Genomic DNA, 16,252 nt, shown 5'->3' with positions numbered 1-16,252 from the left:
AGTAGCTAGTCTGACACTACCGACAGGTGCTGACAGATCTCTTTGGGAGCCTGACTCACTTTATTCAGACCTGCTTTCTCAGACTGAGCATCTGACCTCAGGACTTGCTCCATTGAGCCTACAGCTGTTATATATGAAATATATTGTTTTTAAAATGGTCAGATATCTTAATAATACTTTCACTTTAACGCTTTTCTCACCAGGTTCAAATGTATTTGCCAGCTTCTTAATGAGTGTAATGTTCGTAACAAAGTAGACAAGGCTAAAAGATGAGAGACCTTGAACTGCGGTAGCATGAACAACTCTGTTGTAATAACAGTGTCAGATGGCACAGGCCTGAAAAACACATTAATATCGATACTAACAGGCTTAGGAGAGATACAGAGCAGTATGAGCTATTCCTGAAGAAGGTGAGTTGACAGCGCAAAGAAAAGTTAATGCCAAACAGATTTAGTTGCTCAGTTACTTCATTAGTGCCTCTGCTTTCAAGACTTAAAAGAACAGCTCACAGACAGAAAAATCCAGATTTGCTGCCTATCATTGTTATTATTGAAAACTATTTGGAATTTCCATACTAGTGTAATCATATACTATACACCAGTTATAACCGGTGCCTGTGAGCAACACAGATTTTTATGGAAACATTCAATAGCTGTACGTCCCACCCTTCCCCACCCTTTGTATGCTCCACAGACACATAGACACACCCCCCACTTGCACTTGCATCAAGACTTGGATCCAGACCCTCAGTTTAACCATTGGGACCTGCAGTAATTTTATCAGCTGAGGATCTGGCCCTGAGTGTATAGCAAGAAGCTGTGGGGGCCATTCTTCTCTCCAGCTCCAAGCATTGGACCAGAGCCCACACAAGCTGTACGATCAGGCTGTAAAGCTGAATGAGATGATATAGTCCTAACTACTAATAGCATATGTCCTTGCCAAAGGGGCTGACGAGAGCTGGAGCTGGTGCAAGAGAAAGGGCAAGTCCGTGCATCTGGGAGCACATGACGGGAGAAAGAAGTGAATATGCGTGTTTGGGGAGAAGGGAGCACGGAGGGAGGTGCCCTCCTTCCAGAAGAAGCACACTATTATGTTGGCTCAGCTGCCATGAAACCACCATATGAGAGAGCCTGTAAGATCTCTTAAATGCTGATGGTCCTTCAACACCCTTCCCACAGTCCCCCTGAGGGCAAGGAAATTTCCCCACAACCGGCTTTGAAAAGCTCTTCTGGTTTCTTGACTCAACAAAGACAGCTTCGCATGGATGAGCAGGCAGAGCAGATACAGTAAACGAGGCGAAACCAGGTTTGGGAAACAATAACCAGCTCACTAGCGTGACCTGCTACCCAGGGACCAAAGGCAGCATTTGGCAGGGCTGAAGGGGCTGTGGTGGGAGGAGTGACTGCGCAGGAAAGGAGGTGAAGGGCAGGGACCTCTGCAAGCAGATTTACCTGTCAGTGGAACAGACATTTCCGCTGTTGGCAACAAACCTGCTTTAGGAGGTTCCTGCTTACTCTCCCCACACGTAACTGTTTGTTCCTGTCCCCACAGAGGGGTTCCCTCTCTGACATGGGCCAGATAATCTTTCTTTCCCATGCTCTGAATGAGGAACGAGAACTTTTATAATGACAGCGGGGGCATTAATATTAGCTGTTTCTTCCATCATGGCTCCTGGTTGAGCTCACAAGGCAAAACTAATAGCCCGGCTCTGATTTGCACAGAAGTGCAGTAGAGAGATGCAATTGCTATAGGGAAGCAGTGTTTAAGTCACTCAGTCATTATCTGGAGTAGCTGCTGCGCAGGATGGACATTCTCTAAGAAAATGTGGTTTAGATGTAGAGAATGACTGTTTTCAGGAAACTTCAAAGATTTTTCTCCTTATATTCTTCTTCCAGCTTTCCAGATATATTTTATTTGATTAAAAAGCAAGCAAGTATAGCGAAGTAACTCAGTTGGCTATTGTGAAGGTAAGTTTTCAAAACAGTTTTGCACTGGCGGTAGCAAAGAACCACTTCTAGCAATGAAAATAAAACCAATTCACATTATAATAGGTTGGACTAGCATGATGTTCTCCTATGGCAAAGTGAAATATAATTATCAGTTATACTTTCTGATATTGACAGGAGTTAAGTTCTTATGAAGCCATTAAAACTAGAGGTCACTGAATATCTGCAATAATTCCCTTATATGTAAGTTGTTTGTGTTGGAGTTGTGCCTAGCAACCTCGGTCAGATCCAGAGTCCCACGTGCAGATGTGCAGGTGGGCCCAGTATCTGCCTTGTAGACTTATGCAACATTGCAATAGGACCGTACTAACTAAAAATTACAGGCCAAGAGATATCAGAGATGTGTGTCTGCACGAGGTAACCATGTGCACCATCATATTACCTCCTGTCAATCATTAGTATATAGGCATAAGCTATTTTTTAGTATTGGAGGGTCAGGGGTTTGATATTTTTTATTATTAATACTTACATTTTTTTACCCATTTTGGGGCACCAATGGTGTCATATAGACTGCTGTTTTGTTACATATTTAGTGAGAAATATTTTTCAAAGAAATCCAGGGTTCATGGATGATGCAGAGGGAGTTGTAAAGTCATCCCAAAGCTGCCAAATAAGTTGAACATAGAATCTCAGCGTCTTCAGTAACCCCTTAGCCATCATACTCTATGGTACAACACAGCATACTTATCCGGGACAGCCAGGATTTGGATCACAAAGGAGAGTGCCTGTTTTCTCAAATTAGTGGGAAAAAAGGTACCTTTGTCACTCCCACCCTTGTTTAAATGCCTCTATTAAACACAGCTAGCTGTTCCCTCTGACTTCTCCGACAGTGCTTTGGTGTGACAAAGGAAAATTTGTCTCTGCCTCTTTTTGTTATCTCTTTGTATATTTATCTCCAAAGGATTTTGACTATAGAACAGACCTCCCCTGCACCCCTCGGCCCTTCTTTGAGGAACTCGTCTATAAATGGAACAGCAGAAATGGGGAGGGAGGAAAGGGAAATAGGATGTGACTCGAGGACCTGCACTGCAACCACAGATGTCCACCACTAGACACACAGTGACGTCAAGAGGATCATGCCCTCAAATTAGTGCATAGAAAGAGAACAAGGTTGGGATCATTGAAACTACTCTGAGTTGGATTTGCTTTACAAATGTTTTTAGTAAAAGTGCAATTAGAAAAATATCTTTGAAAGTACCCTCTTCAAAGCTGATGCCACTGATCATGTATCTTCCTCACATTCTTCTTCTAAGGAAGCAGTTCTCAGTGTTGTCTCATCCTCCTTTTCACAATGGACCAGTCATTCTTCCCAGTTTTTTTTTTTTTCTCTCATCTTCTGAGATTTAATCAAGTGAACATTCAGCAGAATAGTTTGGTATTTTTGAACACAATTCTTTTTTTATCCAATTGAGGCCCTTTTGTGATCACGAAAAAAAGAAAACTGTTGTAAGCTACAGGCTGTTTACACTGTTAAGAGGTTGATACGGGTCAGTTCTCTAAGGTTATTCTTAGTTCAACTCCTATGTAAACTGTTGATGTCACTGACTGGAAGCTGCTCTCCAGGACATTATATATATGATAATTATATGACAGAAAATGCAACATATAGTTGGATCTGACCTTCAAGTTCACTAGTTTAAAAAAGGAAAAAAATGTCTGTAAGAAGCTTGCTTTTTTTCACGTTACTAAAATATAATAAACCCCTTCAGTTTATACTCAGTCTACAGCATATACAAGAGTCTTTCCTCACATGGACAGCAATGCCCATCCATCTTCAACCTAGGTTACATTTTAAGTCTCAATGTTCACTGCCTCCTGAAAGAAGTTTTGAGACAAAACAGGCAAAATCTATTTCATAACTAGACAAGCATCTGAAACTAAGATCTTAACTCTCACACAAACATTTTATCTTACTCTACAAAGGAATCTGAGACAGATTTTTCAGAGAAATCACAAACCATCAAAATTAATTAAACAACAAATCAGGGATTCAAGAAAAGCAGCGCTTTCTCACTCAGCACATTTTCCTTGATCTTCATGGGCTTTGAGAATTACAGCTGCTGATATTACCACAAAAGCATGTTTTTACTGATTTTTCTTCCTCTTCCTGTAGAGCAAGCACAGCTGCAGAAATGCAAGTTCATTTCTAGGCTTTTTTGTACATCACCAGTTTACCATGTTCCAACCATTAATAGTTGTACAACACCCCCACCGTGGTACTAGGATTACCACAATGTCGCAGACAGTTTAAATGAGGCTCATGGAGCTATAAATTGTAACTATATTTTACATTCATAATTAAATGATGCATGACATGGAAATAAGCCAGCTTTACTGAAACAGAACAAACTAACTGCTCTGAGGCAAGTTAAGCATCTCATCAGTTATAAAATGAAACAAGTTTAAAGTAAAAATTATTTAGAAAACAGGATGCTTGACATTGTAAAGTAGCATGTTCAAAGGATCATTTTTAGAACATTAAGGAAATGTACTAATCCAGTCAAGTTTTCAAAAGAATTCCTGGCACTAAAATGTTATCCTCTGCTTGCTTTTTCATCGTGTTGTAAGAACAGATCACTCTTAGAAGGAAGAAAATTGTGTATGCAAAACACTGCATGAAGCTAAACAATCCTTGAACGTGTGTGGAGCTCATGATTTAGTATTGTCATTCTTCAACAGAGGAGACAGAATTGCATGTCTTTACATAAGATGAAAAAAGTGAGGAGTGGAAATATGATTCTGCTTCAATTTACTTTAGTGGCAAAACTCTTGCCATGACTTTAGTGGGAGTGAGACTACATCTTAATTCATCCAATGTGAAGAAGAAAAAATCAGCTGAGAATAATGTTCTTGTTTATTAGATTTAAATTACTGCCATAGTTGTTTTTAACGGTGTTAAGTAAATTCTGTTTTAGAAGCCAAAAGTTGCCTTCAGTCTTGCCTTTTCCTATGTGCTGTGTCACAACACAGGATCCTGGTCTTCTGACGAAATCAGCGCTAGTCACAGCAAGTGTGGCTTGCTTTTGGGGCATGGCCGCACTCCCACATGGGAATGATATATGTTTGTAGATGTCAATGTGGATATGTCACTGGTGACAATGTCCAAATCTGGGCTGGGGCATACCCCCCAGCCAAGAAAGCAGGGTGCACACTTCTGCATTTCTACTGAAAAATTTAGGGCGGGCTACAAATTTAAAGAGATTGATTTTTTTTTTCCTAGAAGACAATCAAACTTCTGGTCTGGTTATTCTCTGTCTCTCCCTACAAAGTAAAACCTAGAAACAAAAATCTGTATAAAAGTACCTGCCAATATATTGGCAAAGACTACTACTCAAAAGATAGACAGAAATAAGACTGTCTCCACAGTATGAATTAAACACATGCATTTGTATGTATGAATTATGACACAGGCCCTCCCTATCTTCAGTAACAGAACTGATGCCATCCTGTAAATTACATTATTGAACGAGACTGGTGTATGAAAACCTGCATCTGCTGTAGAGGTGGAAATGAGGATGTTGTTAAATGAGGTAGCAGACAACAAGGATGTGCTGCTTAGGGAAGCTGAATGTCACTTCTTTGCTTGCAGAGTTCTTCAATTTGGATGATGGTCATGGGGTATCTCCAGCCACATGAAAGTGAATGATAAATACACACTGTTGCTCTGAGACTGAACGTAGTGTTACACAATGACTAATAAAATACTGAATATTACTCAAAATCAGGCCCTACTTTTCTAAAGAGGGTAATCTTCTATTGTAGGACAGTTTGTTTATCTTCTCTTAATATTAAAGCTATAACATAATAATAAAACCACCTCATAATCTTGTAAATGTATCTAAGAGCTAGATCAATTAAGGTCTGTGTAGTGAGAGCACTCTAGAAGCATCATGATAGCAGTGATAATTTTGGGGACATTAAAGACATGCACCAATATCTAAAAGCTAAAGTGGAAGTGAAGAAGATAAAAAGAAATTTTGAAGAATTATTTGATTAATGAATCAGGGATAATGTGGAAATATAGGATACGGTATGTAAATAAAGATCATAGCGTATTATATTAACACAGGTGGAGTATACATGACTTTGCCTCTCTATGAAAAGATATTTTAATTGACTTGGGTGTGTTTGTAGTTTTATGTGTGTGTGAATTTTTAGAACTGGGGCAAACAATGAAGGAAAACTATCATATGGCATCATGTTGATACCCACACCATTCACTGGAATATCTGTATCTTAAAATGTCCAGCACAGATTTCCATGCCTTAAGCTATGTCATAGAAGATGAAAACCTATAACTGCCATTCAGACAAGCTCTAAAATTTTAATTGCTGTCTGAATGCAGGGGGCTTGTGACACACTATGGTTTATTGAAGCACTTTTGAGGCTACAGACACTTCTCTCAGCTAACCCAACCTGCTCCTGCTACCTCTTCCCCTATCCACCACTGACTTCTTTCTTTCTCAGTTTTCTCCTTCTCTGTGTTCCTTTAATACTGTTCTCTCTTCTTTCTCTCTTCTTGTCCCCTACACTTCTTCACTCTCAGCATTTGTCACTTGGAGTGCCCTGTCTTCTCCTTACTGTCAGGGCATGGGAAGAAGCAGTTTCCTAGCCCTCAGCTGAGGTGTGCGAGGCTGCAGCTGTGAGAAAAAGTAACTGCAGGGGAAAGTCCTGCTCACTTCCAGCTCTCCTGCCTGAGCAAATGCTCAGCCGTTCTGGGAAGATGGAGCTATGCCATCCCATAAACACTTTGCACTTGGAAGGGGATAAAACCTTCCCTTGAAAGACAACATCTTTAGCAGCCAAATGAATGCACGTGTGTGACCAGCTTTTCAGAGCTGCCTGATGTGGCCAATTTTGGTCAGTTTTCCATAAAGAAGGAAAAGGGTCCCGTATTATCCTCCTCATGATATTTCAAGTATTATTTCCAAAGAATGGAGATGCCAGGACTTGTCAATGACATGACTGTAACAATTTTATGAGAATTGGCAAGACAGTTCATTTCTCCTACATCTTGTTCTCAGAAACCTTGGAGTTATTTTGGCTGGAATACTGGGGGGAGGGAGAAGGTAAGCTTAATTCTGACAACTATATTAAATAGTCAGGACATCTGCCATGCTGTAATCAACAACAAAAACATGTTTTAATTATGAGAAGCACTACCTGCACCATTTACAATGCCAAAGTGTGAAAACAAGGCAGTAACTTTTTGTTGTTCCCTGAGGAAAAAGAAAAATACCACTCAAAAAAAAAAAAGGGCAAGAGAAGGCACAGTAAAGTGTGATAATTCTCTTTCCTTTGGTTTTTCAGTTCCATCACAGCTCTCCAAATTAAGATTTATGTGTCATTTTGTATCTGTTGTTGCTTTTTTTTTTCCCCCTACAGGGATATACATGGATAAGTTTGGATAGGAAACTGTATCCCTCAAGCCAAACTGAAAGGTTTATAAAGTTGCTAATAAAAGTTTGGGTCAGTGCCTAAATATCAATCATCCACTCATTGTCTTTTTAAACGAGCTCAGGCATTTTCCCAACCACTCCCAACAGGTCTCTGCCACTATTTTAAACTGAGATTTCAGTAATTTTTTTTCCTGTATTGACCTCAATAATTTTTATCTCTCTCCCTCCTTACCTGCCAAATGCATCCATCAGGATTTTGCCAAAGGCTATCTGCTTTTGAAGTCGAGAGGAATTCACTAATCGTGAGTGTCAAATCCACAATAAATGCCATCATCATATGGTATACGCTGCTATTGGGAATTATTTCAAAAGGCCTACCTCTGAAAAGTCTGGCTATATGTTAGGGGGTTTTTATTGCTAACTTTCATAACTCATGTCAGGTCTTTCAGTTTCTGTATTCATTGGCTTAAGAGAGTGCAACTGTTTCCTGAATTTATAAAAATGTTGTCAAGATCCCTTGATCTCTCTTTCTCTGTCTCTCTCACACTAACACTTTTAAACACATATATACACAGGGGAATACCATACACAGTGGCATACAAATCTAGCAAAAGAGAAGCTTGTAAATAAACAGTATGTCATTGTGCTTACTCAATAAATTCCTGGGTGTGTTAAACTCATGATAAACACATCATAACCACTGATGAAGGCTTTACAGCCTCCTGTCCCATCGCACCATGCTGAGTGTAATTCTGCAATGCATAGGAAGTCCTATGCTTGAAAAAGCTTTAGCTCTCATAAGGGCAGGGTGCTGACGTAACTGAAAAATACCTAACTGGAGAGCATTTGCTTAGCTACAGAAGACAATATCAAAGTGATATATCTCTTGTAAAAACTGTGGAAGTGTACTGTACATTCAAAGCAACAAGAAATCTACCTTCTATAAAAACTTGCCCATTAATACATAAATACATCTGTGTTTAAACACCTCAGCCTGTAACATTCTCAACAAGAAGTATACATAAGACTAAGAAAGCCCTCAGAAAAACAGATTTTTGTGATCCAAAGAGGTAAGAAGAAAGAAAACATTTCAAGAGTTTCACATACCAACTTAGTGATAGAAAAAAAAAATTATTACAAAACCAAAATGTCAGTGCCACTTGAAACACTTGGGGCAGCTCTCTCAATTTTCTCTGATGCTCTGGAAAGTTGTGAGTGCCCTCCATGTCCCACATCATCCCCACCAGCCACATAAGAATGTCTCCAATGGGCATCATGGCATTTCAAGTGGCAGTAGAAGCCTATATTTAGGCAATGACTCCCCCGTAGTTTATGTATGGTACATCAATATTCTCTAGGAGAAAAGTGAAATAATGATTTAAAAACCCCGTTATATTTCAGAAACACATACCCCTCAACTCAAAAAAGAGAACTTAATACTGTCCCTAGGCAGAATTCATCTGTCTTTAAGGCTTCTGTCACACGTTTCTGGGAACTGTAGGGATAACTGCATTTCATTTTCCTGATTAATAATACAAATGAACTGCTGGCAACACCACATCAAAACAAAAGTGGCAGAATCAGAAAAAACTGCTGAAAAGTTTACCTTTATAGGAAAGCTTAAGTCTTGGGATATTTTGTTTTGACGTTCCAGTGACTGGAAGGAACAACATCGCTAAAGATAACAGGCTGCAGGCATGTGGTACTTGGGAAGCTCTCATGCTGCTTTCTTCTTCTGAATCTTCTTTTGCACTATGGTGAAATATCTCTTTGCTTTTCAAACAATCCAAATTTAATCTGGAAGCAAAAAGAAAACATCTGTCAATTTTTTGCATTATTCTATAAATAATAATTCTGAAAGCAAGCCAGACCTATCTTTAAAGAGTAGCTCATTTAACACGTTTGCTACAACAGTATTTTTTCCTCTAGTATAAATCAAAATGTTGTAAATCTGTTTCTTTAATACTAAACTTACACACTTTGAGGTTGTAAAAATATGTAAACTTTTCAAACACCAATGTCTAGCATAGCTAAAGTTTAAGCACAAATTAAATTAATGAAGTATCCAGAAAAAGAATATTTGCCATTCAAAAGTGACCATGTAATTCGTTAGTTCATACTGTTCCATTAGATATCTTGATGCTTTATAACTCTCTCTTTATCTCAGTACAACAGCTATTGTATGTTTATGCTATTAGAATAAACTGTAATATCTCAGATACCATGGGCATACAAACTGAGTTAACAAGGAGTGCATACTCATAAACTTTCATAAATAAGCTAAGAAAATTAGATAGAGCAAGCAATTGTGTTTAGTTTTAATAGAGAAAAAAGTCAATATGTGGCTGATGGATTTAAATACGCTTTCAGTATGATATTTCCAGTAGAATAACTGCCTCAATTCAACCACCAAAATGTCCTATAAACTTTAATGAGTGGTTCATGCTGAGGTCAATAGACTGATACAGGACTTTGTTAGCACAGTGTGCCACTAAGTCAGCTTTGCAACACTTTTCACTTGATAACAGCCATTCATATTCCATAAATCTTAAAGTGTTTTACAAATGAAAGTAATTATCACTGTCCTTATTTTCCCTATGCAAAAATGGAATCATAAAACTACGGTGAACCTACTTCCTCAAGGTCACACTGCCACCCCAGTAGCTGAACAGAAAGCAGCAACAGTTCTCCTGGTGTCCTGTTTGTACCCACTTATAAGGGATCTCTTTTGCCCAATAATTCCACTTTTGCATATGAAATATTTTGAAATGGCATCCTGATTTCTGAAGGCAGAATTTGGTGGTTAATAAATCATGGCAGTCAGAGCATGAAAATATCTGTGAGAGCAGATACTTACCCCTGTAAGTGCATGATACCAGAGGTTAAGGGAGATAGTCAGTGAAATGACAAGTGTCAGTGTTTGAGTAGTGCTATAAATCAAGGAGTAAGGAAATGTTGTGGTTAGTAGCGAGATTAATGGCTCATGACTTGCCATGAAAATTCTTTTCTGAAAGGTACTGAAACCACTTGATTAAAAGAGTAATCCTAGTGCCCACATCAGCCAGCACTTGCATGGACATCAAGGGAAAGGCTTCTTTTGAGCTCATGAGAGATGCAGCACAGCTCATGGCCCTGGAGCCACTCTGTGGGTTTGGCACTTTAGCTCGCTGCAGCACTGGTGCCAGAGCACCTCTGCGAGCTGCAGAGGCATCCAGAATCAATTTAGCACCTCATGATGCAGGCAGTACATCCTTCCTGGCATGAAGGGACTGGAAAGAGGAGCTCTTCAGTTCTCTCTGCCAGAGGAAACCCCTCTCACATGAAGCTGGGGCTTTCTGAGCCTCCAGACCTTCTGTCAATAGCAAAAGACATTGGGAGTATGCAGGAAGGTCTTGATGGGAAAAGAGAGAGAGCAAAACAATTTGCAAAATGCCCGAAGTATCGTTCCTATTGCAGAACATTGAGCTTCTTTCTTCTCAATCCCTTCCTCAATGCTCACATTCAGTGTCTGAATGCACTAGTTTTGTCCAAGTGTCACTACATATTCATGAGATGACACAGAAAGAAAACAAAAAAAAACATGAAATGCCTCTAGTTCATCTTTCCCTTCCCTTTGTTAGAGTATAGGGTCCTGACAGAAGGCCCTTACATTTTTCATGCTGGTACATCTATTTGTGGTTGGACTACGAAGGACTGCTGTTGACTAGACTATCATAGGGTTATATCACCTTAAAGAAATCTATTTTGGGGGGAAGAAGGGGAAAAGAAGAGGGAGGGGGAGGGACAGGATTATATTAAGACAAGAGACACCAGCTTTTTTCATCTTCAGTGGGATGATAGAGACAAACCATGCTTCAAAAAGAAGCAATTAAGCGGGAGACAGTCTCAGTGCAAATATGCTGAGAAGTCACGGCTTGAGGGTCTGGGTCTCAGCCAATAGGGATCTCACCAGTGGATTTGGGACTCATTTTCTTGAGGCAAAGTACAGTGAAGAATCAAGACTAAATTTGTCACTTACAGAAAAAAAAACAGTTGCCTGAACACACTGTCCTTTGCTTAATTGCAGATTGGGGACCAGCACCAAACTTGGCCTTTTGGCCATACCTCACAATATCGTTTTTTCAGGTAGGGTTCTTTTGCTAATAGAAACCTCCCTTCTTTTTTTCCTTTTTTTTTTCCTTCCTCCTTTTATTTGAATAATGTCTGTGAAAAACCAATTGCTCTAATTCCTGATACAAGGCCTGACGCAAGTTTACACTGGAGGCAGCTGCTTTGTGAGCTCGAGCCAACCCTGTCCTGTCCTAGATTCATTGCAATCTGGCCAGATTGTCAAGTATATTTTTAGTTTATGATGATCTTCTAATACAATTCCAGCTTCTACACACAGTCCTTCCAGCAGTCTAATGACTAGCTCAGGTTAATGAACTTCAGACCAACTAACAGGCCATTAATCTTCAGGAAATATCCTTCCTCTCTGTAACATATGCAATGTCAATCAGCATCCTGTTCTTAAAACAGCCATAGTCACACTGCTCAGAAGTAATAAAACCCACGAACAGAAATAAAATATAAAACCTAAAAGTAAATCTAACAACTCCCTCGTTTTTTCCTCTCCTCAAAAGTAAGAAGAGTCTTGTCAGAGGAGGGAAAAATTATTTCCTTTAGTTCTTCGATACTTCTGCTAAGCACCAACATGCTCTAAAACTTCCTCGTATGAACAGACCCAAAATAAATGAGGAAAAAGAGTCTGAAAAGAAAAATGCTGAGGCTAAAGCTGTTTTCCCACCTTGGCTTCAGCTAGGAAATATCTGCACTGTGTTAATTATCACCTGCGAGACCGACTGGGGAAGGAAGCTATGCATACACCTCGCTGAAATAGGGGTATTTCCACTGGAATAAAGGAGCTATTATTTGCCCTACAGGGGATGTGGAATGCTGAAGAGCGGACGAGGAGCCTGGCTCCATCCTGCTAGGACCTCCCTGTGGGGCTCGTAAATTCGTAACGGACTGTAGGTTAAAACTGCCAACAGACAAAATGTTAATCTGCTGGTGTCCTGCCATCTTGACAGAGCTAGACATAACTGGCACATGCATGATGTCACATCCCTGAAATGAGGGGTCACCTCCCTGCAATTGGTCAGATTTAGTGGAGCCTATAAAACAGATTGCTCCGAAGCTACTGTCTGAAACAGGAAAACCTGGAGCCAATTTACTAAACATAATTTATTCCAGGCCCTTTGTTGCAATAAACAGAGCTCTTCAGCCTTCTCAAGCACACAGACAGTAGGGAGCTCTGTGCTTATGAAAGTTTTTTCAGATCGTGCAGCTCAAACCTATCTAAATGCAAAATCTCACATTCACGAATACTGTGTAAGGTTCTGACTTCTCCTGGAGTCATGAAGTCCAGAGCTGGAAGGACTGTGACCCATCTGCAAACACACATTTTTTTAATAGTAGTTCATGTAACTCTTCAGTTTAATTCCATAACAAAAACTTTTATGGAATTGGAGGATAATTTAAAACCTGTCTCCAGCACTAGTTTTTTCAGGTCATTTTAAAATTTGGAATTTTGTACTCCGATAAAGAGGACAATGAAAACAGCCTGCAGCAAATACAGAAAAAGTGATTAACCAAATGGTACGGCTCAGTTATACTTAATCTAATAGCAATGTTGCAAATTGCAACTACTGAAATTCTACAGCAACCTTTGAGTTGGCTTGTGTTGATTAAAAAAAGCCAGAATAGAATAGAAAAATATCTGACAGTCACTATGGACTTATAAGTAGACTGAATAAGCTACCTAGGCCATTTAGTCTCAATATGTAAACTACTATCTCTGATGACGGAGGTTTTATTTCTTCTTCTCATCTATCCTTGTCTGAGATCTTGGGGTTTTATTTTACTTTTCCATGGAGTGAGAAGAGAGTAAAAGATGTCCCTTACCGACGTCAACCAAATAGCATGAGTGGTCTATTAGACAAACATATTCCTTTAAAAGATTTAAAACTAATTAGCTGCAAAAAGAAACAAAAAGTACCCCACCTACAATTCAAATTTATTGAAAGGTACGTTTTCTCTTTATTCATGTTACACAAGTACTTTATAGATATACATAGAAATTTAAGGCATGTTACTTTAATTACAAATATACAGATATTTGTTTCCAATGCATTTACCTGTAGATGTCTCACCTATAAATTATCATACACATTCCAAAAGAAAAATTAGTACAGTTGTCTGCTGTGTGGTTTAAAACTGTACTATAATCATTAAGTGGATATTGAACATTCTGTGTTAATAAGAGGGAAAACGACAAGCATATGTGAGTCAGATTAATAACTCATAAAATAAAATAAACTGAAAATAAAATTGCATCTCCAGACTTGCTTAACATTCTTAACTTGCCTCTTAAATAACAAAGATGACATTCATCCAGAGCACAACGAAACTACGTTCTAGGACTACGTCTAGATAGACGGTCTGTTGATATACTATTTGGCAGAGGCGGCTTTTCTCTTCATTGTGAAATCGCAGTTTAAAGCTAACTGCATCCAAGAACTGGTAAACAGTATTATTCATCACTGTTCTCCCATTTATTAAGTAGCTTTTGTGCTGTCTGTAGTGCAGCAAATGTTCTCTTCCAGGATTCTGAAAACCACTTATTTTTACAAAAACCCTAGATCAGTATTACATCACTTCCCAACACTAGCAAAAATTACTGAATAAAAAGATAATGGTGCAGTCAGAAAAATTACATGAGCTTACAGTAGGTGATTTTTTTGTTTTGGTTTGCTTAAAACATTTGGTTTAGTGTATCTGGTTTAGATAAGGTTTTGCCACAAAGCAGACCTTGCTATTGTTAAATACCCAGATGAATAGCAAAGACTCATATGAAGCATAGCACAGCTTATAATGAGTTTTACAAAGCTTTATAGGCTTTACTCTTACTGCGCCCCTCACAGGATTTATACCCTATCCATTCAACACTAGTAATTCGGAAGGCAGGAAAAATCTCTTCTCTGACTCCCACTTGAGAAGAGCCAAATAGAGCAAAGAAAAATGAAGGGACTGAGAGACAAGGAGGATGCAACTGAGGGAACAAAGAGTCAGAAAAACAATCTGTTTTTATTGCAAAGAACCATCTGATAATAAATAAAGCTTTCCAATGGATAGAAAATATGTTTGATGGTTACACTGGATTTTTGTTCATTAAGCTAAACTCAAGCTAAAGTAAAAATGGCAATTAAGGAAGTGAAACATGAGAGAAGAAGAATAAAGGAACTCACGGATTTAGTTTACTTTTTATAGTTTTCCGCATCTTTCTGAAGCTAGTCTACTGATGGAAGAATTTATAAAAAGCATGTAGTCTGTTTGGAGATAAATACTGGTAAGAATGGGTAACATTTATAGTGTGGTCTGTGTCATGCTGCTATGAAGAGCTTATCTGACCCTGAAATTTACTATCAGGCACTTAAAATTATACACATAGGAAATGAGTATTTTATCCTCAAAAGATACCGGGATATTTTTCAGGTCAGTGTCAGTGGGGTCAGGATTGCACCCAAAGATTTCACACAGACATAGAAGTAATCTTTTAAGAATGTGACAGATAGACAGCCGTGAACACAGACATGTTGTGTATCACTAGAAACAGCGATTCTGAGAAGTTTTATCTGTCGCATTGTGTCTTTTGGACATATAACGCATAAATCCAAGACTGATGATAAAACAAATGCTACTTTCTAACCCTAATTCTTTGTATATTGTATCTCCCTAAAAAAAGAAAAAGAAAATCAGACCTATAGTTTTACATTCTATAGCCTGTTTCTCAAGTACAATGTCTATTGTCCAAGAAAAATGATGGGACAGAAAGCAACTTGTCATCTGATAATGATATTGCAAAGAGGAGGTAGGCAGATGAATAAAATGTCCCACCAGTCAGATGTGCAACTAATATCTTCCACACATAAATATCTACATGCCTTTCACTCTAAAGTTAGATGCATCTCAGATGGATTTTTTCTTTTTTTTTTTTTTTTTCTGGTGGAAGGAACTGTGACTTCAGGTATTACGTCTGTAATAACAGCCTCTTACAGGCTCTTTATTTAGAATGACATGGGAACACGCTACATGTCTGATCATTAAAGAAAAAACAAACCCGCAAGCCAAAGAAGAAAGCTGTGTATGGCATGATTTAGCAACACATAAGAATCAAAGGGAACCCTAAGCCAAACCTCAGTGTTACATTATTTTAAATACAGCATGTTTCCCCAGCAGACCGAAAAAAATCTCTCAAGCTATGAAAAGTGATTCTAAGATGGGCTTTGTAACTTTGGTATCCAAGAAAAGAAAAAAGCAGTAGGACAAAAATTCCTAGAGACATTAATGAAAAGGTAGAGTAGATGAAAACCGCTTCCTGCCGAGTACCGTGACGTCTGAAGATTTTCGAAGAGAGCCAGAGAATTTTCCTCTGAAATGTCTGTCACCACCTGCAGCACTTGGGGTGGCTTGGCTCAGCTCTGAATAAAGTAGACAGGGAGAGAATGCATGCAAGAAGCTTTGCCTGTGGAACAGCCTTGGCCTGATGTTGAGAAAATACTGAAAAGCCAGAAAAGTGTCATGATGTCTGTCAGAGAAAAGAAATGCTCATTTTGAGGAGACCTGCCTGAACATTTAAGCACTAACAGATTGCATTTGTCCTGCTAAAACCTGAATTAACCCCAGGCAGCACTGTCAAGCCAGCTAAACCACTGACCCTGCAACTACCATTCTTTTGCTGGAAGAAACACATACCTACAACAGCCAACTCAAAGGAAGGATTACAGTCTCTTTTTCACCTCCAGAAAT

General features: G+C 38.9%; 1 protein-coding gene across 3 annotated transcripts in view; it reads right to left on the bottom strand.

Annotated features, from left to right (window-relative positions):
• SEMA3D (semaphorin 3D) overlaps nucleotides 1-16,252 on the bottom strand; it is a 152,625-nt gene that overhangs the window by 98,691 nt on the left and 37,682 nt on the right. For all 3 annotated transcript variants that reach the window (XM_068400482.1, XM_068400483.1, XM_068400481.1), the window contains exon 2: nucleotides 9,012-9,202. In XM_068400482.1, the coding sequence (XP_068256583.1) occupies nucleotides 9,012-9,126 (115 nt within the window). In that variant the 5' untranslated portion in view covers nucleotides 9,127-9,202. The remainder of the gene's footprint in view (nucleotides 1-9,011; nucleotides 9,203-16,252) is intronic.

The sequence above is a fragment of the Nyctibius grandis genome, chromosome 5, assembly GCF_013368605.1.
Source record: "Nyctibius grandis isolate bNycGra1 chromosome 5, bNycGra1.pri, whole genome shotgun sequence".
Lineage (NCBI taxonomy): Eukaryota > Metazoa > Chordata > Aves > Nyctibiiformes > Nyctibiidae > Nyctibius > Nyctibius grandis.
The sequence above is the reverse complement of the archived record's forward strand: the minus strand, read 5'-3'. Positions and strand labels throughout refer to the sequence as shown.